General features: G+C 36.7%; 3 protein-coding genes across 7 annotated transcripts in view; all 3 read left to right on the top strand.

Annotated features, from left to right (window-relative positions):
* Positions 1 to 3,320, top strand: part of LOC127960102 (discoidin domain-containing receptor 2) — a 31,985-nt gene extending 28,665 nt beyond the window's left edge. For all 4 annotated transcript variants that reach the window (XM_052559652.1, XM_052559654.1, XM_052559653.1 and 1 more), the window contains exons 16-17: positions 216 to 365; positions 653 to 3,320. In XM_052559652.1, the coding sequence (XP_052415612.1) occupies positions 216 to 365; positions 653 to 784 (282 nt within the window). In that variant the 3' untranslated portion in view covers positions 785 to 3,320. The remainder of the gene's footprint in view (positions 1 to 215; positions 366 to 652) is intronic.
* A 115-nt stretch (positions 3,321 to 3,435) lies between these two features.
* On the top strand, positions 3,436 to 11,127 carry hsd17b7 (hydroxysteroid (17-beta) dehydrogenase 7). Its single transcript, XM_052559666.1, has 9 exons — positions 3,436 to 3,602; positions 4,101 to 4,304; positions 5,854 to 5,946; positions 7,451 to 7,565; positions 9,814 to 10,008; positions 10,123 to 10,227; positions 10,311 to 10,367; positions 10,637 to 10,735; positions 10,952 to 11,127. The coding sequence occupies exons 1-9, from the start codon at positions 3,568 to 3,570 to the stop codon at positions 11,063 to 11,065; spliced, it is 1,017 nt and encodes a 338-aa protein (XP_052415626.1). The 5' UTR covers positions 3,436 to 3,567; the 3' UTR covers positions 11,066 to 11,127.
* Positions 11,128 to 13,969: 2,842 nt separating this feature from the next.
* On the top strand, positions 13,970 to 21,276 carry LOC127960107 (plasminogen activator inhibitor 1 RNA-binding protein). 2 transcript variants are annotated; one of them, XM_052559664.1, is made up of 8 exons: positions 13,970 to 14,452; positions 15,709 to 15,892; positions 16,255 to 16,395; positions 16,481 to 16,552; positions 16,662 to 16,736; positions 18,160 to 18,331; positions 19,716 to 19,910; positions 20,203 to 21,276. In XM_052559664.1, exons 1-8 carry the CDS (start codon positions 14,200 to 14,202, stop codon positions 20,260 to 20,262), a joined length of 1,152 nt encoding a protein of 383 aa, XP_052415624.1. In that variant the 5' UTR covers positions 13,970 to 14,199; the 3' UTR covers positions 20,263 to 21,276. The 2 variants fall into 2 exon arrangements, with proteins under 2 accessions (XP_052415624.1, XP_052415625.1); XM_052559665.1 differs by having other exon boundaries at positions 14,093 to 14,452; positions 16,484 to 16,552.
* Positions 21,277 to 21,648: the final 372 nt, after the last annotated feature.

Genomic DNA, 21,648 nt, shown 5'->3' on the forward strand with positions numbered 1-21,648 from the left:
GGTTCTTGGTTCTAAATAAATGCGACTTATAGTCCAGTGCGACTTATATATGTTTTTTTCCTCATCGTGACGTAATTTTGGACTGAGGCGACTTATAGTCCGAATAATTCGGTGCTCTGAATTGGCTTCAAATGAATCTCTAGTGATCTTTCGGTGTGTAAAGACAGATTCTGTGTCTATAAAAGTCTGACACAGGATGATTTTTATCCTTACAGGGGAAATTCACCACATCCAGTGATGTGTGGGCTTTTGGTGTAACCCTTTGGGAGATGCTTACCTTCTGCAAAGAGCAGCCTTACTCCCAGCTGTCAGATGAGCAGGTCATTGAAAACACAGGAGAGTTCTTTCGGGATCAAAGGAGACAGGTACAAGTATATCTACTCTTCTGCTTTTGTGTAGAGGTTGATGAGATCTGATTAAACTGATCTTATTTATCCATACATTAATCCATTAAGGTTCTGTATTGACATATATGGTTCAATGAAGAACTTTTAACATCCATTGAAACTTTCCATTGTACTAAAGTTTCTTCTTAGTCAAAAACTTTGTTTGGTTTGCTCTTCACATTAAAAAAAAAACAGTTCTTTTAACCCTCCTGTTGTGTTAAAATATAATTATTAACCTTAAATAGTGTACCACTTCTTCTTTTCAGATATACCTGCCTCAGCCACCAATGTGTCCTGACCCTGTCTACAAGCTCATGTTGAGCTGCTGGAACAGGAACACCAAAGAGCGTCCTTCCTTCCAGGAGATTCATCACACGTTACTGGATTGCAAGCCGTAGTGTCCACTTATGTGCCCACCTTGGCACTTCCAGAGACATTTCAGTGCGCCCACAGGACTCCAGTCAACTATACAACGTAAAACATACTTATATGTTTCCATATATGAGTGAGATCAGAATTTATCATTTTTCTGTAGCAATTTTCACTGTGAGTGTGCAAAGGCAAACTGATATATATTGTAACTACACCCCCATAACTAAGTGCCTTCAGCTGGCTTACAATACCTGTGCAGCACTAGGACAATGAAAATGTAGCAATAAATGTAGGCACCTTTATCACAGACAAATTGGATTTAACACACTGTGTATTTTCTCCAAATAATGCAAAATATTCTAAAATATCGATAAGAAGATTTTTTAATATAAAGAGGAAATGCAAAAAAAAAAACAAGGTATCCGCTACTAATGCGCCTTTTATTATTTCCAATTTAATGTTGTTTTCAGTATTTTTAAGGCCGAAGACAGCTTGAATGTAAATAAGAATCATTAATTGACATTCAGATTCACATTTGGTTTTATCTTGATGTCTCTTGACGTTTGTGTATATTTTCATCTCATTTATCGAAAATGCTAAAATATTTTATTATTTTACTTCATTTTTTTTTTTGTCTTTGTAGTAAACTGCAAAGACCACTTGCACTCAAGTGGATTAACAGAAAGCCAATTGATCTGGTTGTCACAGAATTTCAAATTCAAATCATAAAAATTCAATTAAATTTGTACATTTAAAACTATAAATTTAGTGTTTTCCTGCAACTACCTATATTGTGTCATATATTTAAGTGTACTGCATTATGTTAGTGTTTTGCTTTTCTTGTAGTTTTATTGTCTAAAGAATCTTGAGAGGGTGATAATGGTTATTATTTAAGTCCATTTCATTTGTGATCTTTTATTTCTTCGCTCAAAACAACTTTTGCATTACAGCATAATGAGCTATGAATAGACATAATTCTTTACAGAAATGTCTTACAACATCTGCATGAAGTTGGATGAAATCAGATATAATACTTAGTTCATTGCATTTGTCCTATACTATTTCAACTAATCTCACATTAGGCCAAATGGGGCAGTAAGTTCATTTGTTATTAAGAGCTAATTTTGTTTATGTGTATAAAAAAAAAGAAACAAAGAGAAAAAAAAAAGTATTTTAAAGCTGTTTGTCTTCTATGTCAGAGTATATTCTGGTGCTGGATTGTTATAGTGTGGGATAAATACTGGATTTGTATTGAACAGATGCACTATGATGGTTTACAGTAAGTTGTGATATGTTTTGGCATGTGAAAAGTGCTGCAAATGGGACACTCGGAAAATGGTGTTGTAATTAACTTGTATACATGTAAATCATTTTTGTAAGGTCATTGTATATGACCATATTTAAAAAAAAATGTGTGCACCTTTTGTGGTTGGTTGAGATATCTGCCAGTCTATAATAAGTGTTTTGGTTGTGGGTTTGAAAATCATTTATCTTTAATTTTAGCGTTCTTGACATGACTGATGAAGTTGCATTATAGATATGCTTTAATTCTGCACTGTTTAAATGTTTATTAAATGTTCTATTAAAAGTTCTTCCTTTAAACCATAACCACATGAAACAGTAATAAGCCCTTCTGAGGTTTTGAGTTTGTTTACAAAAACATTCCACTTTATAAAACATATTTGTGAGTAGAGGAAATTAAAAAATGTCATATTCTCTATTGACAACATCTTATCACAATGCATGGAAAAACTGGATTTTTGTATTTTTTATTATTATTATTATTTTATTCATAGCAAAATTTCCTTTAGGTGATGCTTATTCTTTCTAATCTATGCTTTGTACTGTATTTTTTATTAGCAGTCCTCTAACCATTTTTCTCTAACAACCTATTGTATATGTTAGGAAACTGTACATAAGATAATAAATTGATGAGCCTTTAAACTTGTTGTGTAGACATTTTATAATTATAAAATCATGGATTTCAAACATTTACAGTACTAAAAACGTGTATTTGTATGTATACTTAAGTGAATTTTACATTTGTGTACAACCCGGAATGTATCAAGACATTCATTTTAACATCGTGTGTACTCAAATATGTGACCCTGGACCACAAAACCAGTCATAAGGGTCACTTTTATGAAATTGATATTTATACATCATCAGAATATATATAAATAAGCTTTCCATTGGGCTATGGTTTGTTATGATAGGACAATATTTGGCCAAGATACTACTATTTGAAAATCTGGAATCTGAGAGTGCAAAAAATAAAAAGTTCTTAGCAATACATACTACTAAACACAAATTAAGTTGTGATATATTAACGAGAGACAATTTCCCAAATATCTTCATGGAACATGAACTTTACTTAATATTCTAATGATTTTTAAAATAAAAATCTATAATTTTGATATATAACGTATTTTTTCGCTATTGCTACAAATATACCCCTGCTACTTATGACTGGTTTTGTGCTCCAGTGTCACACATTCGCTTTTTTAAATGCTTTATTTCGTGCGTTGGTTACCTGTCAAATAAATCTGATTGCAACATTCAGTTTCTGATAATTTTCTGCTATCGAAGTAACTGGCCAGTCTGGTCTGACAGTGGCTAAATCTGGATTGGTCAGGGTAGATGTCACGTCACAGAAAAGAAACAGCTGATTGGCCGATAGAAGTGTGACCTCCAATCACACCATGGCGGCTGTGCAAACCCCGTCCATACACAGACGCTGGTGAAAGACCACGTTACGATTAATTTACACAGGTAGCATAGTCGTATATTGTATCAATGTAAGGGTAGGATGAAGAAAGTAGTGTTGGTAACCGGTGCAAACAGGTAACGAAACTGTGTGTCTAATTGTTTACTTAGTAGTTTAACATCACTGTTATAGTTATAATAGTCAGACATCACCGTTGTTAATGACGGTGGTAAAGTTTGTTTGATGTTTGACTACTGCCGTACTGTAACAAACTTAATTCGGTTATTATTGTACTGACAACTTTTACGCTACATTCAATTAACATTCTTGATTTAAAAAAATAAAATAAAAGAGACCGATATTAGGAATAATTTTATTTTTAAAGTGTATTATTCCGCAGTTAAGTTCTCATATAGCTAATACTTGAGAAAACATGTTGGATATTGTCTCTTTTTCTCTGCATGTTAATGTTCACTAACGTACATTAAGCCCTGTTTACATACATGTGTATGTTTACACCATATAACCCTGTTTGCATAAATGTGTACGTTCAATACATATAACCCTGTTTGCATAAATGTGTATGTTCTCTCCATATGAACCTATTTGCATGCATGTGTTTATTGTGTGTTCAGTGGTATTGGCCTTGCTCTGTGTGAGCGTCTGTTAAGCCAGGATGCCCAGCTGCAGCTCTGTCTGGCCTGCAGGAACATGCAGAGAGCCGAGGCCGCCCGACAGGCTCTTCTAGTGTCTCACCCTCAAGCTCAGGTTACTCTGCTGAACTTAGATGTGGGCAACATGCGCTCTGTGCTCAGGGCTGCTGAGGAGTTCAAGCAGAAGTAAGACATCCCAGTACCTGTTTGCCAAAATACACTAATTTTGATAGACTTAATGCTTTTTATACAGTTTTGTGACCGTGGGGGGTGTCAGGTCCTAAAAACACCATAATAGTAACCCATTGACTCATCCACTATATTCCAAGTCATCTCAGCTATATGTTAGAAACAGACTAAAATTAAGTTGCACAGCACTGTAGTTTTTAAATCTCATTTGTGCTTATTAAAATGTTGTGCACTACAATTAGTAAGCATGAATCAATACTGTCTGAACAGTTTGGGCACTTTTGAATTCATGCAAAGTTAAGCAGATGAGGTGTCACTTTTGAAGCCTCCAGTCTGATTAAAGTATAACATTAAATAAATGATTAAAGGGGGGGCGAAATGCTATTTCATGCATACTGAGTTTTTTACACTGTTAAAGAGTTGGATTCCCATGCTAAACATGGACAAAGTTTCAAAAATTAAGTTGTACGTTTGAAGGAGTATTTTTGTCCCCAAAATACTCCTTCCAGTTTGTCACAAGTTACGGAAAGTTTTTTTCGAGTATGGCTCTGTGTGACGTTAGATGGAGCGGAATTTCCTTATATGGGTCCTAAGGGCATTTCTGCCGGAAGAGCGCGCGCTCCCGTATAGCAGAGCACTGAGAGCACAGACATTCACTGATCAGAGCCAGAGTGTCACGAAAAGTCACAAAAGAAGTGTGTTTTTGGTTGCCAGGGCAAGACAACCCTGCACAGATTACCAAAGAAAAAAACAGCATTAAGGGACCAGTGGATGGAGTTTATTTTTACAGAGCATCAACGGAGTTGTGCAAGTGTTTTTGTTTGTTCCCTGCATTTCGAAGATGCTTGTTTTACAAACAAGGCCCAGTTTGCGTGTTTTGCGTATAGTTTAGTTTGTTCCCTGCATTTCGAAGATGCTTGTTTTACAAACAAGGCCCAGTTTGCGTGTTTTGCGTATAGTTTATTTCTTAAGGATGATGCAATCAAAACGAAAAAGGGTCACGATCGTGTGTTGGAACCGCAGGCGTTGAGTAAAACTGCTTCAAATATCTCTGCCTCCTCCCATGCCGGAGACCCGGGTTCGAGCCCCACTCGGAGCGAGTCGTTGCTGCTGCTGCTCTCGTTCAGTTTCAGCCTCGGGATCTGATTCTGGATCATAAATAAATGGCTGAATCTGACTGTTAGCCATGGTTTGTTTTGGATGATGTTTTTTTTTCCTCACAGTAATGTCACAACTTCCAAACGCTCTCAACGCAAAAGCCTACTGGCGCTCGTGATTTTTTAGCTCCGCCCACACGTCACGCCTCCAGACGGTCGTGTTTTTCTGGGAAAAATCAGAACAGACTATCTTTCTCTTATGAATATAATAAAACTAAAGACTTTTTGGAGTTATGAAGGATGCAGTACTACTCTATAGGTACTCAAGATTAACAGGATATTGAGTGAAAACGAGCATTTCACCCCCCCTTTAACTGTAAAATAAATAAATAAATTTAAAGCCTAATTTATCTTAAACTTGTTTAAATCGTCTTGTTTTTCCTCAACAGGTACAACAGATTGGACTATCTGTATCTCAATGCTGGTATCATGCCTAATCCCAGGGTAGATCACAAAGCCTTTTATAAAGGCCTGTTTTCTAGGTACAGTATTTATTTCTTTAACACTGCCAATTTTTGGGTAACTAATTTTTTAAACTTTTTTTACTTTTTAAACTTTTTTAAACTAACTAGTTTTTAAATTAGTAATTTTATTCAGCAAAGATGGATTAAATGAATTAAAAGTGACAGCGGAGACGGAATTATTATTAGTAGTAGTAGAATGTTTTATGTTTTCAAAATTAATAATAATAATAATAATAATAAATGTTTCTTGAGCACAAAATCAGCATGTTGAATTAAATTAAATTAAAATTTAAAATTTATATTAGAATTCTTAAAGATCATGTGACACTGAACACTGGAGTAATGGCTGCAGAAAATTCAGCTTTGCCAATAAATTGCATTTTAAAATATACTGAAAAAGAAAATATAATTTTAAATTGTGATAATATATCACAATATGATGCATGGTGGCCATTAGAGACCTTCAGAAAAAATGTTAAAAATCTTCCTGTCTCCAAATTTTTGAACAGTGGTTCATAGTTTCTAAATATATTCTATAAAGCAAGTTTGTGTTCCAACATTACATATATGTAATGCATCCGTCATGCATCATACAGTGATTCAGTATTATACTTTTTATAGCATTAATTGTTGCATACCTTATATATGTATTTTAAGTTAGTATAAATTAGCCTAGTTATTATTATATATGCCTGTGTGTGTGCGCGTGTGTGTGTATGAAAGTGAAAGTGATATGACATACGGCCAAGTATGGTGACCCATACTCAGAATTCGTGCTCTGCTTTTTAACCCATCCAAAGTGCACACACACAGCAGTGAACACACACACACCGTGAACACACACCCCCGGAGCAGTGGGCAGCCATTTATCCTGTGGCACCCAGGGAGCAGTTGGGGGTTCGATGCCTTGCTCAAGGGCACCTAAGTCGTGGTATTGAAGGTGGAGAGAGGACTGTACATGCACTCCCCCCACCCACAATTCAGACTTTGATTGCGAGTCTGACTCTCTAACCATTAGACTTCCCCCATGTATATGTATATGTATATAAAAAAGAAAAATTATGTTGATTAATAATTTATTTCAAACTCTTTTTCTGTGAAGGGCTTATATCAGAACAAATTTCCACACTTCACAATGACCCCCTACACATTTACATTACATACAGGATATACAGGTCCACTGGACACGGGGATAATAAAAATGTGAAAACTTTAGGTGCTGTGTACCTTCCCTCTGTCCTCCTACTCTCTGGGCCTGCTGTCAGTATGTGTGTGCGTATGTGTGAGTGAAAGTGTGAGTTTTGTGTTTCTGCCCCTGCCATTCCTGCACAAGGATGTAGCACTTTGTTACATAAATGTTATCTAACAAAGGTAACGGGAAAATATTAAACATATATGCTGTTTATATTGGTTGTAATTGGGATAAATGAATGGATTAATTAAACTCCCAAAAATGCACCTGTCCCACCAGACCCACAAACACTGGCTGAATAATTGATTGTTTTATTTTTCTTCCCATCAGTAATGTGGTTCGCATGTTTGCCACGGGGGAGGGTCTTCTGACCCAGGAAGATAAGGTCACACCCAATGGTTTGCAGGAGGTGTTTGCCACTAATCTTTTTGGTCATTTCCTTCTGGTAAGTTGATGGATTAGAAATGAATGTGTTTATGTGACCATACATACATTTAACTAGATGTAATCACAAATATAGATTATAATTACCGGTATATAGTATATAATATGTATAATATAGTTATATTCATAGGAGCATAGCTGCGATAGAGCACAAACTAATCATCTTCCTCAAAAAGATCTCCTGGAACAATAATTCAGCCATAAATGCCACAGGATTCATTACACTGTTGCCAACCACTTGTTCCCTGGCAGCTGTCCCGATCAATAATTCATTCGAAAGTCTCTAGTGCTGAAGTTATTTTGAGTCCTCAAACTGCAGCCCTGTGCTTCTTTGTGAAGTGTTGCTGTGTGCTTACTGAAGAGCTCACTCATTTGCTCGAAGGCATCTGGTCACCAGGGCTGGAAGTCAGGCAGCAGTATTCTTTCCTCGTGCTTCTTTATACAGTTGTGTTATTGTGCCTCAGACATTAAAGTTGCAGTAGATATGACACTCCATGTCCTCGAAGGCCAGACAAGACGTATCGATTTTCTGCCGGGACGGCACCGAGTGAGGAGGAGTGAGGCTTGTATTTCTAGTCAAGTTGCCCTCTGGTTCTTTCTCACCCCACACACTGAAATTCATTTAGAGTTTTGATTTTATATATTCTACTGTACAAAAGTTTGGGTAAGACTTGTGCTCATCAAGGCTGTATTTATTTGATCAAAAATACAGAAAAAGCCCTTTTATTTTGTGAAGTATTATTGCAATTTAAAATAACACATTTTATTTTAATATGCTTTCAAATATAATATATTCCTGTGATGCAAAGCTGAATAATTCCAGTCTTCAGTGTAATTCTTATATGCTGATTTATTATACATTTTGAAAACAGTTGTGGTGCTTCATGATTTGTTTGGAAACTGTGATACTTTTTTTCAGGATTATTTTATGAATATAAAATAAAAAAACAGCATTTATTACACTGCCGTTTAAAAGTTTGGAGTAAGTACATTTTTTTCTTTCTTTTTATGAAAGTAATGAATACTTTTTTTTTTTCAACAAGGATGTATTAAATGGATGAAAAGTAATAGACATTGTGAGTAAAGACTCGCATTGTTAGAAAATATTTTAATTTTAAATAAATGATTTTCTTTTTTACATTTATTCATAAAAGTATCCAGAAAAAATATCAGTTTCCAAAAATGAATAAATAAAATATTAAGCAGCAAAAGCACTGATAACAAATCAGCATATTAGAATGATTTCAGAAGATCATGTGACACTGATAAATGAAAATTCAGGTTTGATCACAGAAATAAATTATATTTTAAAGTATATTAAACAAAAAAAAAAACAATATTAGAAATAATATCTCCCATTACAGTTTTTTTAATGTATTTTGAATCAAATAAATAGAGCCTTGATGTGAACAAGAGACAAAACCTTACTGATCCCAAACACACACATAACGTAATGAGCAGGTGCAGGTGTGCCTGCTCTGTTTCCAAGACCACGCGTGTAACAATTTCAGTTTATAAGATAGTAAAGATATTTAAATGTTACAAAAAGAATGTTGTTCAGCAAATTCAATTTCAAGTAAATGTTGTTCTTTTTAACTTTCTATTTCTCAAAGAATCCACAAAATGGTAACTTAAGCAATAAAACTGTTTTCAATATTGATAATAAAATGATTTCTTCTTGAGCACTAAATCAGAATATTAGAATAATGTCTGAATAATCTTGTGACGTGACTGTCTGGAGTATCTGCTGCTGAAAATTCAGCTTGATATAAATTACATTGTAAAATATGTAAATAAATTTGCATTTTTTTATAATATTATAATATTATTTTCACTTATAAAATATTTCACTTTTACAATCTTTTCGATTAAATAAACGCAGCCTTTGTGAGCACAAGAGACTAAAAACATAAAAAGAGTAGTGTATAGTTTTATTTTTTTAATTCCTAATTTATATACAAGTCTTTTTTATGGCTGAACTAATAGTGATAGTTTATGCACTGTTAAAAATCTAAACTTTCTGTGGTATAATGTGAATACAACAAGTTGAGAAAATCTCCTGAAGCTGGTTCCCCTAAACTTTTAAGTTCTCTCAAATTTAGATTTTTTACAGTATGAGAGGATTACCAGTGTGGCCAAACACTGGAGAGGGCTTTTTTTTTTTAAGCAATTCTGTTTAGCACTTTAAATGGTGCTGAAATTAAGCAGTACAATTCATGATGCAACTGCATTTTTTGCTTCTGTGACAGGTGAGAGAACTGGAGCCATTATTGTGTCAGATGGACCACAATTCTCTAGTGACCTGGACATCCTCCAGTAATGCCCAGCGATCAGCTTTTAGTCTAGATGACATACAGCATCAGAAAGGCCGTGAGCCCTACAGCTCCTCCAAATATGCATCTGATCTACTTAGTTTAGCCCTAAACCGTCACTACAACAACCGTGTAAGTTCACAGTTCCCTACAGAAAATGGTTTATTGCATGATGTTTTATACTGTAATTATTAATGATTATTAAAAATTGTGATTTAGTCATGAATACCAGTGATCTGTTCACAGGGTTTGTACTCATCAGTGATCTGTCCTGGTCTGGTCATGACTAACCTCACCTATGGCATTCTACCATCATTCTTCTGGACTCTCATCATGCCCATAATGTGGCTTGTAGGTCCTCAATTTACTTAATTTTGAATATCAATACTAATAGTACAGTTACACAAATTAACATTATGTTCATGTCTCATCAGATAAGGATTTTTACCAACACTTTTACCCTCTCACCTTACAATGGAGCAGAGGCTTTGGTAAGTACCAGCACCATCACAAACATTCATATAGCATCATCAAGTTTAACCCTGAATTGTACTTCATGAATTTTGAACATCTGAATTCTTCAACAGTGAAACTGTAAATGTTTCATAGTACAAAGAGTGGAAAAAAATAAGTCAAGATGTGAAACTGCTCTGATTCTAATAGTTTTTGATGACTCCACACAATCTGTTCATTCACGGTTGTCTGGGCCTCACTGCTTTCTCCCAGTCTCAGTTTTCATCTGTTGTTTTTTATTACACAGTTTTGGCTGTTCATGCAGAAACCTGAGTCACTGGACCCGATGGCCAAATACCACAGCTTGACCTCTGGGCTTGGAAACAATTACACCCAACCGCACAAGGTCAGAACTGACAAAAAGGTTATCTATTTGTGTGCCATTTTAGTCTATTTTAAATCCAGTTTTAATAAGCAAATCGTAGTAGGGTTTATATGCCTTGTGATTTGGTTAATTGCGAAAAGGACTCCATGGACTTTCATGTTTCTCAGCTGTTGACTTTGTTCATACCATTCATTGCCGATTCTGTCCATAATTTAATTTATTTTTGTGTGTTTTCAGATGGATATTGATGAAAACGTGTCAGAGGCCCTCTATGTGAAGCTATTAGAACTTGAGGATACAGTGCGGAAGAAACTGAGAGACGAGGATATAGATATCAAAGCAAAAAACTAAATATGGACACAAAACCTCATGCATTCTATCGCTTAATAAACCATTTCCATCTTGAAATATTATTTAAGGAATGGATAAACACCTCATGAATATTCATTTTTCTTAAAGACCTTTAGAAACATTTAATATAAAATGATTATGATAATCTAGCATGGCTATAATCCACATCACGTACTTCACTTATGTATTTACAAAAAATTACTTTTTTGCAATTGGCAGACACTTTTATCCTAAATTGACTTAGATTGTATTTAAGGTGCACATCAGTTATTGCTTTCCTTGGCAATCGAATATCACCATGCTCTCATGTATGCGCTACTTAGAAGTATTGTGCAATTTATACTGGTTTTGTGCAGTGCATTCCAAGTTGAATGGTTTTTACCATTGTAGTCACTCTGTGGCTGATGAAAATGGGACCACAAATCTGTCATGTATTTTTAGCTGATTTTAATGTCCATTTTATTGTGCCCCCAAACCAAGATGTTCTGATGAATACAAAAAGAAAAAACTAGTATGGTGTCTCTGCTGAGTGATTTGGGCCAAAATCAGCATAGGCTGTGAAAAAAGGAAACTAAATCTGCTATTTCCAGTGAATAACAATGTAACAATGGAACTTTATGTGTACATTTTATAATTAATAATTCATCCAAAAAGTATAAACTCTTTATAGTGTTTGTTTTAAGATTTCAAACAAGATTCAAGATTTTACAGACATGCTCTTCCTACAAACAAACAGATACATAAAGATACATATGTGCAACTGAGACTTTCTTTTACAATCTATTCTCTTTTTTTCTGTGTTAGCTCTCAAAGTGCAAAGCAAATGCAACAAAGTAGAATTAAGTACCTTGTAACAATTTATTTAACTTCATAGCATTAAATTAATATACATCTGGATGAGAGTTGGCAATGTAGGGAGATTTCAGGCATTGATGGGTCGCCATGGTGAAGATGATCATAAAGATGCACTTCCCTGTGTTAATAAAGAAACGTACATGCTGAAACCAATTTGACTTTGAATGCTTTGTAAATAAGATTTTTGAGTCTTACCTTTGTCTTGACGCTGGAGTCACACGTGCAGATTTTTAGGTAAATTACTATGAATATAACTCTAATTGAGATTGAGCATATTTGTGCTGTTTTCTTTCAGCTTCACAGTATTAATCCACAATATAGGATGGGGCGATGTAAATGCGCGTCGGTTGATCCAGCAATTCGTGGCTGGTTAAATGTCGTGTATGTAGCGGCTGGGTAGCTTCCACATCTTCAGGATCCGCAAAGATTTGTTGCAGAGGCACTTGTGAAAAACTGCTCGTGTCGCACTCTGTTTCTTCTTCAACGAAGCCGCTGAGTTTAGGGTTGCAGAATGCCCAGACCATGCCACAAAAGTACACAAAAAACGCTGACATCACCAAAAACATGAGCGCATAAGACTCAATAATCGCCTCCGTCACCACATTCGGCATCGTTGCGCGCCGAACAACGCTTTCTAAAAATCCATAAACCGTGAACTGTCTGAAGTCAAAGTCCATTTAGCCGAATGTCCATGAATCACGGTCCTTCAGTCCTCCTGTGCGCTGGAGCATCACAATCGCTTCTGTCTTCATGACAGTTCAAGGAAAGTTTTGCACTTCAATATGAAGATTTGTCAATACTAAAGAGAAATAGGATAGGCTACACTGATGTTAACGGTATGAGACGGCACGTGGAGAAAAACATTGTTTAAAACTAGTATTTATTTTGACCCCTAGACGTGTTACTTTTAGAAAATATGAGCATTAACAGTATAATTTCTAACAAAGAAAGTGTTTGTGCTGGAAATTGTGATAAATTAACATTTTTGGTAGCCTACCAGTTGACCTGCTTGTTTTGTTTTGATGAATTTCATTAAGTAAGTACAATTAAATACAATTTTTGCACTTTAAAAAAAACCTGGATGACACACAATATATTATTCTGCTCACAAGTGGTTTACTTTGATTTCCCCCCACACATCAGGGATTATTATAGACAAACATTTTATTTATTAATTTTTTCTGTATTCCATTATTTCAGGCAAGTCAATTTAGAAAATTGTTTGGTGCATACCAAGGTTTCTTCACACTTAAACTGCGCTAACAGCGTAATTGCACCAATGTTTTATTTGAACCAAACCTGCCAAGTGTGAACACATCCTTACACAACCCCAAACCAGTATGATTTCTGAGTAAAAGAGATATATTCCATACAATGGAAGTCAATGTTAACCAAAACAGCTTTATAATGATGACATAAGTGTGGTTAATGATGATTGAATTTTAGGTAAACATCTGGGACAAGGGTAAAACAATAAAAATGCATGCCTTAACATCATTTTCAAGAAGTAACAAAAAAAGATGAAAGCAATGAAAACAGTTTTCAAGATCATTTTATGTGATCATTGTATAATTGGTCTACTTTGTTCACCTGGTCCTGCATAATAACATCATCAACTTATCCTATTTTAGCCTATTTAGATATTTCTAGGTCTATAATTAAAGTGATGACTTTTCATACATTGCACACCCAATAATCAACTTGTGACATTGCACATTTTTGTCACGAAGATTGCTGAATGACTGCTTTTACTCCAGTAGTCCAAAGCTGATTTGAGCTTTTTAGAAGACCAGTCATGCTGTCATATGACTGGACATTTGACCTTGCAAAGGGTATTAGGGGTCTGTGTCAATGAGTAAAATACTTTTTTTTATATTCTTTATGTTAAAAAGGGTGCTTTACTCTTCTATTTTAAGTTAATTCATTGACAGTTATCCTATGCCTTTAACACTAAGATAAAATGAATTGAAATGTTTAGATTTATAGATCTTTGCGTAATCTTCTATCTACCAATCGTCTATCTACACAGTAATAGATCATTTTAATACTATGATAATACAAAAGCCAATTTAGCCAATTAAAACTATGTTGAGTAATTTCTGTCGCTGGAGTATATTGTGCGACTACATGTCCCATAAGACTTTGCGGTCAGAGCCCCGGATGTCTTTACACCGGAAGAGAAGCGTGAGTCTTTTACAGCCATCTTGTGGCATCTCACAGCGAAGTTCTCGCTCAATCCCCGTAGAATCGGAGGAGAATCCTGCTGAAAGGGGGCCATCATGCCCGGTCAACTGCAAGAAGGTTTTGGCTGTGTCGTAACCAATCGGTTCGACCAGCTATTTGATGATGAAGAGGATCCGTTTGAGCTGTTAAAGCAGGCAGAAAAGAAGAAGGATGCGACCGCTCCTGGTGCCGCCAAGACCGCGGCGCAGGCTGCAAAGCAGTCCAAAAAGGAGTCCCAGAAAGAAAGGAGAAACCCAGTTCCCGAGAAGAAGGAAGAGAAACCCGCTCCCGTTCCTCTCAAGAAAGATGGTAAACAACGCTTGCATTGAACTCGTCATTTGCTCACACTGTTCCTAAGTGAGTAGTCTGCAGAAGGCGCTACTTAAGCCCATGAGGTCACGCACATCACTATTGTTGATGAACTAACGTTACCTGACAACTCAAAAACTTCCAGCGCTTTCAGCAAATGTGCATTTTCGCGCCGTCCAATGTTTTGTGTGACGCACGTTAGTGGAACCTGTTGCTGCTTAATTATTTTCTAGATTCTTCACGAACTGCAGGCCTAATGATAATCACCCGTGTGTTTGTTAAATGTCCGGTATATTTGTGCATTTAATTCAACATGCAAGTAAAAATCTGCCATTCAGTGCTATAAAAAAACCTTTATCGATAGTCTGCGAATGCACAGTCCGTTATCGCATGGCTTTTTATTAACGTCGAGCAGCAGAGCAGCTCCAACCTCGTGTTTGAGGCAACAGAGACCGTCCTCTCATACACGACACTCCCAGTGAAAACCCTCCTATTGTTATTCGCCCAACGCCGGTTTTTAATTTCATTACGTGCTTTAAAATTGCGGTCTGAACTATTCTGAAGGTAGGGCTGTCAAAAGTTTTTTTTTCGGGTGTCAAAGTGACTGATCTGGATGAGAGGAGGCAGCGGTTCGTGAACAGGTGCGCGCGGGCGGGACGAGCGGCGCGTGATCAGCTGTTGGGTCGCGCGAGAGCGTCTATTTCTGTAGGTGGAGGGGTGGTATCAGCCAGGAGGCGCAAACCATTATTATCGATACCCACAGTGTGGGGTTTATGGCTCTGCTGTTATGAAAACGAAGTATATTACAAAACAGAAAAATACCCTTCTTCCGGCGCAAGTAAATAATAAAAAAAAAAACCGTTTTAGGAAGTAATAGAATAATAGTGTGTATTTCCATCGTAATTCCCTTTCAGAGAATTTTAGTAAAATCATGGTCAGTTTTCATAAGTGGCTATGAAATTAGCTTATATATATATATATATATATATATATATATATATATTGGTGGCAGATTATCCTCTAGAGTTAATCTAATGAAATGAGTTACACTGTTGTGGAGCAATTTTGAGGGTGAGTGAATAATCAAAATTTTTGTAGTTATCAAGAACATTAATAGAAGTAAATTTAATATGATTTAGATCAAGATAATGCCTAGTGTGTCTCAGCCCCCCCCCCCCCCCCCCCTTTCATTCATTGTTTTCTGTGATGCTTGTTATCATCAGTGGAGTTGAATCATTACTGTGTCTGTTTTGCAGGCATGAGGAAAGTGGGCTGCCGACCGGAGCAGCAGGGTCAGCCAGGATCCCAGCCGCAGGGAGGTCAGGGGGAGGGTCGTCCACCAGCCGACAGGCGGCCTGACAGGAGGCCACCACGTGAACGACGATTTGACAAACCTGCTGATGAAAAACCTGCTGAGGGTGGAGAATTCTCAGTGGAGAAGTGAGTCAATTGACCTTTGTTTGTGTCGTAATGCATAGTTGATCCTTGAAGTTGATGTTAAATTCAAACTGATTAATGCATTTGTTTTTAATGCTGTTTATTTATATATATATATATGATAATGTGAAGTCTACATGAAATGAAAATTCACCCTATTTGGAAAAAATGCATGTTGTAGATCTTAATGTGAACAATTCTTGTTTCATTTTGAAAATAAATTTTCTGGCAATCCGCTTAAATCTTTAAAGGATCTTAAACCATTCTTTTTCCTGCATAAAGTTGTCCTGTAGTTAATATTCAAATTTAGGTAATTTTATCAGAAACCACTGACATCTAACTGTTTTATTAACTCTCCTCTTCAGATCTGTCAGTGACAGGCCGTTCCGGGGTCGTGGCGGTCCCAGAGGAGGGCGCGGAGGCCGGGGCAGAGGTGTTGGCAGGACTGACGGCTTTGACTCTCGCGGTAAACGTGAGTTTGACAGACACAGCGGCAGCGACCGAACGTAAGTCATTTGCATCCACACGTTAACTCCAAATGTAATGCCACCTGTGTGACATATCAACGCTAAGTGTTAGTTTTTGTTTCAGCAGCCTAAGAGGAGAGGAAAAACGTGGAGGAAGTGGATCTCATAACTGGGGCAATGTTAAGGATGAACTAAGGTCAGTGGAGCAACAGATCCTGTGAATTTGAGTCACAGACTGGTCAGTTGGAGGTATTTTGGTTCATTGTTAGTTTTGTGAAATTGGATGCATTCCTTTCCATTTACAGCGAGCTGGACCAGTCAAACGTCACTGAGGACACCCCCGAAGGAGAGGAACACCCACCTGCTGACTCGGAGAACAAGTATGTACACTTCAGCTCTAGATTAGTGCTGCACTGCTGAGTCTAGGGCTGCATGAAATTGGGAAAAACTTGCGTTGTGATATTTTGTTTTTCTGCGATATGAAAAAAAAAAATAATTCACCAGATGACTTGAATAACTCTAAATAATCAATGATTGGGGTGATATTGTAGGTGAGTAAATCAGCATAGAAAATAAATTACAAGCATAGATAAACATAATAGAACAAAGATACAAATAAAATAAACAGTGCTTTATATTTTTTTGGTGAGTAACAGTATTCAGGTACAGAAATTGAATAATTAAATGTAAAATAACACTGGATAGTCTTCACTTTATACATTAAATCCAGTAAATCTGTGTTAAAGCTACAAGAGGGATTTTTCTCTTGTGTTTTTGTTTGATCAACATGATGACACAGAAAGCAACAGGAGAATTAAACTGCTGTGAACCAGTAAACTGTTACACATTCATTTTCTTTCACAATTATCTTCACCTAAAGGCTGATTTATATTGTGTCTAACCTACACCGTAGTCTACGCATATACTCACACCTTAAACCGTAGCCTACGCCGTAACACTAGCGGTCTGCATGTGTACAGCACCTCGATGCAGAAGTATAAATGAAAACTGACGCATAGCCTATAGCGTAGGTCCGACGTAGAAGTATTAATCAGCCTTAAGCCATAATCAACTGTGTTTACAAGGATACTTGCAGAAACATGCATTTTGGTGCGCATGTGTCATTTCTGGCACAAATAGACGTGGAAGTGAATGGAATTCAGTGTCTCTCACGTTGTCTACACCGGGTGGGAGTGGCGTGGCACGGCATGACGAAATACTATGGGCAAGAACCCATTATAATCAGTGATGTGGTCTACATTGAATGCGCAGGGACACAATCAATCCCCGACAGTAAACTGATGCTGTGTCCTGTTTATGATGTACTGACACAAAGTTCAAATGGTTGGCAAAGTTCGCTTTGTCGCGTCCAGCGTAGACACAGTGTCTGTGTGTGAGCAAAAAAAAACTGCACGTTTGATGGCTAAACTGCAATTAATCCAACAATCAACTGCGTTTCGATCCCTGTAATTGGGTCCAATGGAATAACGATTAGTATACTAAATAGCACATCCTGCAATGTGATTTCAATGCTTACAACGATATATCATGCAGCCCTAGCAGAGTCATTGCTGCCCATATGCTGCTGGCACTATTAGCATAAGTTTCCACCTATAATTAAACATAAATGTAGTGTGTAACATTAGGATTGATTCAAGAACAATGGCTCTATTAAAAGCACAACATGTTCTCAATCTTTAACAGTTACTGAAGGTCCCTTCTTAATTGTAGTGCTGCTTAATTAGGATTGAACTAATTGGATGCAGCACTTTTAGCTCAGTTTTGATATTGATGTTTCCTTAGGGAGAATGAGGTTGAGGAGGTTAAAGAAGAAGGTGCTAAGGAGATGACTCTGGATGAATGGAAAGCCCAGCAGAATAAAGAGAGAGCCAAAGTGGAATTCAACATTCGTAAAGCCAATGAGGGAGCCGACTGGAAGAAAGGATATGTCCTGCACAAGTCTAAGGCTGAGGATGTAAGTAAAATGACAGTGTTTGAGCTTTTTGTGTTTCATGGTGTTTATTTGTTGTTTCATGCTAAATGTAAAACTTTGCTGCATCCCTGCCATTCTACAAGTCAAGGTTTGTTATTTTTTTATGTACTTGTCCGTAGCCTGGAAGTGTGCTTGAGGAACCTGGTTGCTCTCCGTTTAGTGTGACGTCATCACTCTGAAAGCACACCCCCAGTGTTTCTTTACAAACACACAATCCTTCAGGCTGTATTATTGAGAATCTGTTTCATCACATTCGTTGCCTTTTGTTGCTTCAGTCCTTTTCTTCCCAATTGGGTTAATAGTTCTAGATGTTTGGATGTTAACCTAAAGACTCAGTTTCATATAAAAGGACAATATTATATCATAGAGCTGCACGATTCTGGTTTAATTGAGAGAACACGATTCTCTCACTATTCTGAACTAAACAAAATAATGTGCTAAAACATTATTGCTGCTGTCTATTTAAGTGTTTAATTAATTTGATTTATTAAACCTTTTAATATGTATTTGATTTTTTTTTTTTATATTAAAATGATGAAAAAGTGGTATGAATGAATGATTCAGTGACTTATAATACTTGTTTCATTACTGGATGAATCAGTGTTTTTGAACAAATCTTTTGAATGAATATTGGATTCAATGACAATTTTTTTACAATGCTTTCGACACAGATTTTATTTGAAGTGCCAGTTACTTTTGAAAGCGATTTTGAGCTTTTGAATTTTTATATCTAAAAAATAAAATTTCATCCATGTATTTTTGTGATATGAATGAAAGACATAATACTATGTAACATATTTTTTGGACTATAAGTCACATCAGTCCAAAAATAAGTCAAGATGAGGAAAAAAAACATAAGTCGCACTGGACTATAAGTCGCATTTATTTAAAACCAAGAACCCAGAGAAAACATTACCGTCTACAGCCGCGAGAGGGCGCTCTATGTCTTCAGTGTAGACTACAGGAGCACTGAGCAGCATAGAGCACCCTCTCGCGGCTGGAGACAGTAATGCTTTCTCTTGGTTAATTCCTCTTAGTTCATTTCTCTTGGTTCATGTCAAATTAATTTTGATAAATAAGTCGCAGGACCAGCCAAACTATGAAAAAGTGTGACTTATAGTCCGGAAAATACGGTAGTTGAAAAGAGAAGCTGTTTCTGACCTAAATATGGTAAATATCTGCGTGGTAGCATGAACACAGATTTGAATGTTCCGGTATGATTTTTTTTTTTTTCAAAACGTACACGGACGGATCATTGTCATGGGTGTTTGAATTGAGATTGTAATCTTTTAATGATTACTCATTCAGCTCTTATATCTCTTAGATGTACTCTTTTATTATTATCATAATTTTTTCCTTCCTGCAGGCCTCTGTTGATGATGCCTCTGGGGATCACCACTTCCGTAAATCAGCTAATGACATTACATCCAAGCTGGAGATTAACTTTGGGGACCTGGGCCGCACAGGACGTGGTCGTGGAGGACCACGAGGTGGCAGAGGAGGCCGTGGAGCTGCTGCTGCTGCTGCTACCAGGCCACCTCGTGAACGCAGGCCAGAAAAGGTACAGTTTGTTTTGTGCATTTCATCTGCAGGCATGCATATATATTTGTACAACTGATGGATCTTGTCATAACCTTATTTATGGATTAACACTCACCTGATTCAATTATGATCACTGATTTTGCATTGTTCTTTGATCAAATGACCTTTCTGAGCAAATCAAGACTTGTTCAAGAACATTAAAAGATGAAGTACATAAGTTTTTCTAGATAATCTCAGAAATGAACAATAACTCCTAAAGTTTCAGTTGTTTGACTCCAATGGGTTGTTTTTCTTGTATCCGCTTCTTTTAGGTTGGTGGAGTGTCTGTCCCTAACGTGGACGACCCAGAGGCTTTCCCAGCCCTGGCTTAAGCTGCCCAGACGGCACGCTCCGCTCACCCACGAGGATCACTCCTCCACGGGTCCTTGTCTACGAGGCTTGCATGCTAATGGATGGAAGACTGTCATCCATGCCATTCACCCCTGAGGACTGATTTTACCTGTTTTAGAAAAAAAGACGGAGAGAAAAAAAGGAAAAAAAAAAAGGACGGACTTCTTGCTATTCCGAAGCAAATTATTGGTTGAGGTTTTGTATTTAGAAATAATGTAGCAGGGATGTTTTCATACAGTGTTTCTTTTGCTGTTGTTTCTTTTTTTTTCTTAGAAATTATGCATTGTTCATGGATACTTTTTGTACTGCTGCTTGAAAATATGCATTTCCAAAAATAGGTGTGAAGAGCACACCGCTTTATCTTAAGGTGGTCCCGTAGCTTGCTTTTTTTTTTTACACAGAAAAGCATCATAACAAGGCTTCCATTTCATGGGCAAGATCTACGAGTTAGTCTTAATTTGTAAAGGTTACTGTATTTCTAAGGGAAATTATAGAGCATTTTGGTTCTGCTCATTGTGGAATTAAACACCTCGGTTCCCTGAAGGCGGGCCTTGACACACAATCTGAAGTCATTTCGGTTAAATGTACAATTTATGATTCATAAATTAATGCCAACATGTAGTTCTGGTGATTCAGTTGCACTCGCCACAAAAAGTGTCTTTTTATCAAATGACCACTGTAAAGTTCAAAATGGTGTCTTTATGCCATTGACTCTGGTAACTCAGGATAGTATCATTCTTGTTACGCAAAGTTTCAGTGTAAATACAAGAAGCAAGTTTACACCTCACTCCTGTTTACTGACAAATTTGAGCCAGGTTATGGATAAATCCTGTTAGATATTACTTTCTTTCTGCCCCATTGTTTTGCAACAGCTTTACTGCATAACTGATCTGAAAGAAACACCATCCTGTTCAGTGAGGAACAGCTGATGTGATGTGTGAATTCCTACCCTGCTATTAGACCTCTGTCAATAATTAAAAGATGGTCGATTCATACAGAGTTGTTGTGTGATTTAACTTCAAAGATGAAGCCGCCTCAAACTTGCTTGTCTGATGCTGGTTAGTTGCATTTTAGCAGCAACACTATAGTGCTAGTGGTCCTATTAGTAACTGTATTGGGTCTCTTGTGCTATGGTCTATCTAGTATTGGTTAAAATGGTGTCAGAGATGGATTTTTGCTTAGAAATAATAATAAGGTCCCATTTGTTAACAGTTAATGCATTAGCCAAAAATAATGAGCCATTTATTTTTTGCAGCATGTTTAAAATGCAGTTGTCAACATCCATGCTAGTGCATGTTGCGTTTGTGTTGACATTCTAGTTTTAATTAAAAAAAAGTTACATTGGTTTGAATCCATATATGCTCTAG

The sequence above is a fragment of the Carassius gibelio genome, chromosome B6 (genome assembly GCF_023724105.1).
Source record: "Carassius gibelio isolate Cgi1373 ecotype wild population from Czech Republic chromosome B6, carGib1.2-hapl.c, whole genome shotgun sequence".
Classification (NCBI taxonomy): domain Eukaryota; kingdom Metazoa; phylum Chordata; class Actinopteri; order Cypriniformes; family Cyprinidae; genus Carassius; species Carassius gibelio.

What these genes read in the sequence shown, in the direction of transcription:
- LOC127960107 (XM_052559664.1), top strand. Translation starts at nt 14,200, where the DNA reads ATGCCCGGTCAACTGCAAGAAGGTTTTGGCTGTGTCGTAACCAATCGG. An exon ending in CGTTCCTCTCAAGAAAGATG is followed by an intron (nt 14,453 to 15,708) that starts GTAAACAACGCT and finishes TCTGTTTTGCAG; the next exon opens with GCATGAGGAAAGTGGGCTGC. An exon ending in ACAAGTCTAAGGCTGAGGAT is followed by an intron (nt 18,332 to 19,715) that starts GTAAGTAAAATG and finishes TCCTTCCTGCAG; the next exon opens with GCCTCTGTTGATGATGCCTC.
- hsd17b7 (XM_052559666.1), top strand. Translation starts at nt 3,568, where the DNA reads ATGAAGAAAGTAGTGTTGGTAACCGGTGCAAACAG. An exon ending in TCATGCCCATAATGTGGCTT is followed by an intron (nt 10,228 to 10,310) that starts GTAGGTCCTCAA and finishes ATGTCTCATCAG; the next exon opens with ATAAGGATTTTTACCAACAC. An exon ending in ATTACACCCAACCGCACAAG is followed by an intron (nt 10,736 to 10,951) that starts GTCAGAACTGAC and finishes GTGTGTTTTCAG; the next exon opens with ATGGATATTGATGAAAACGT.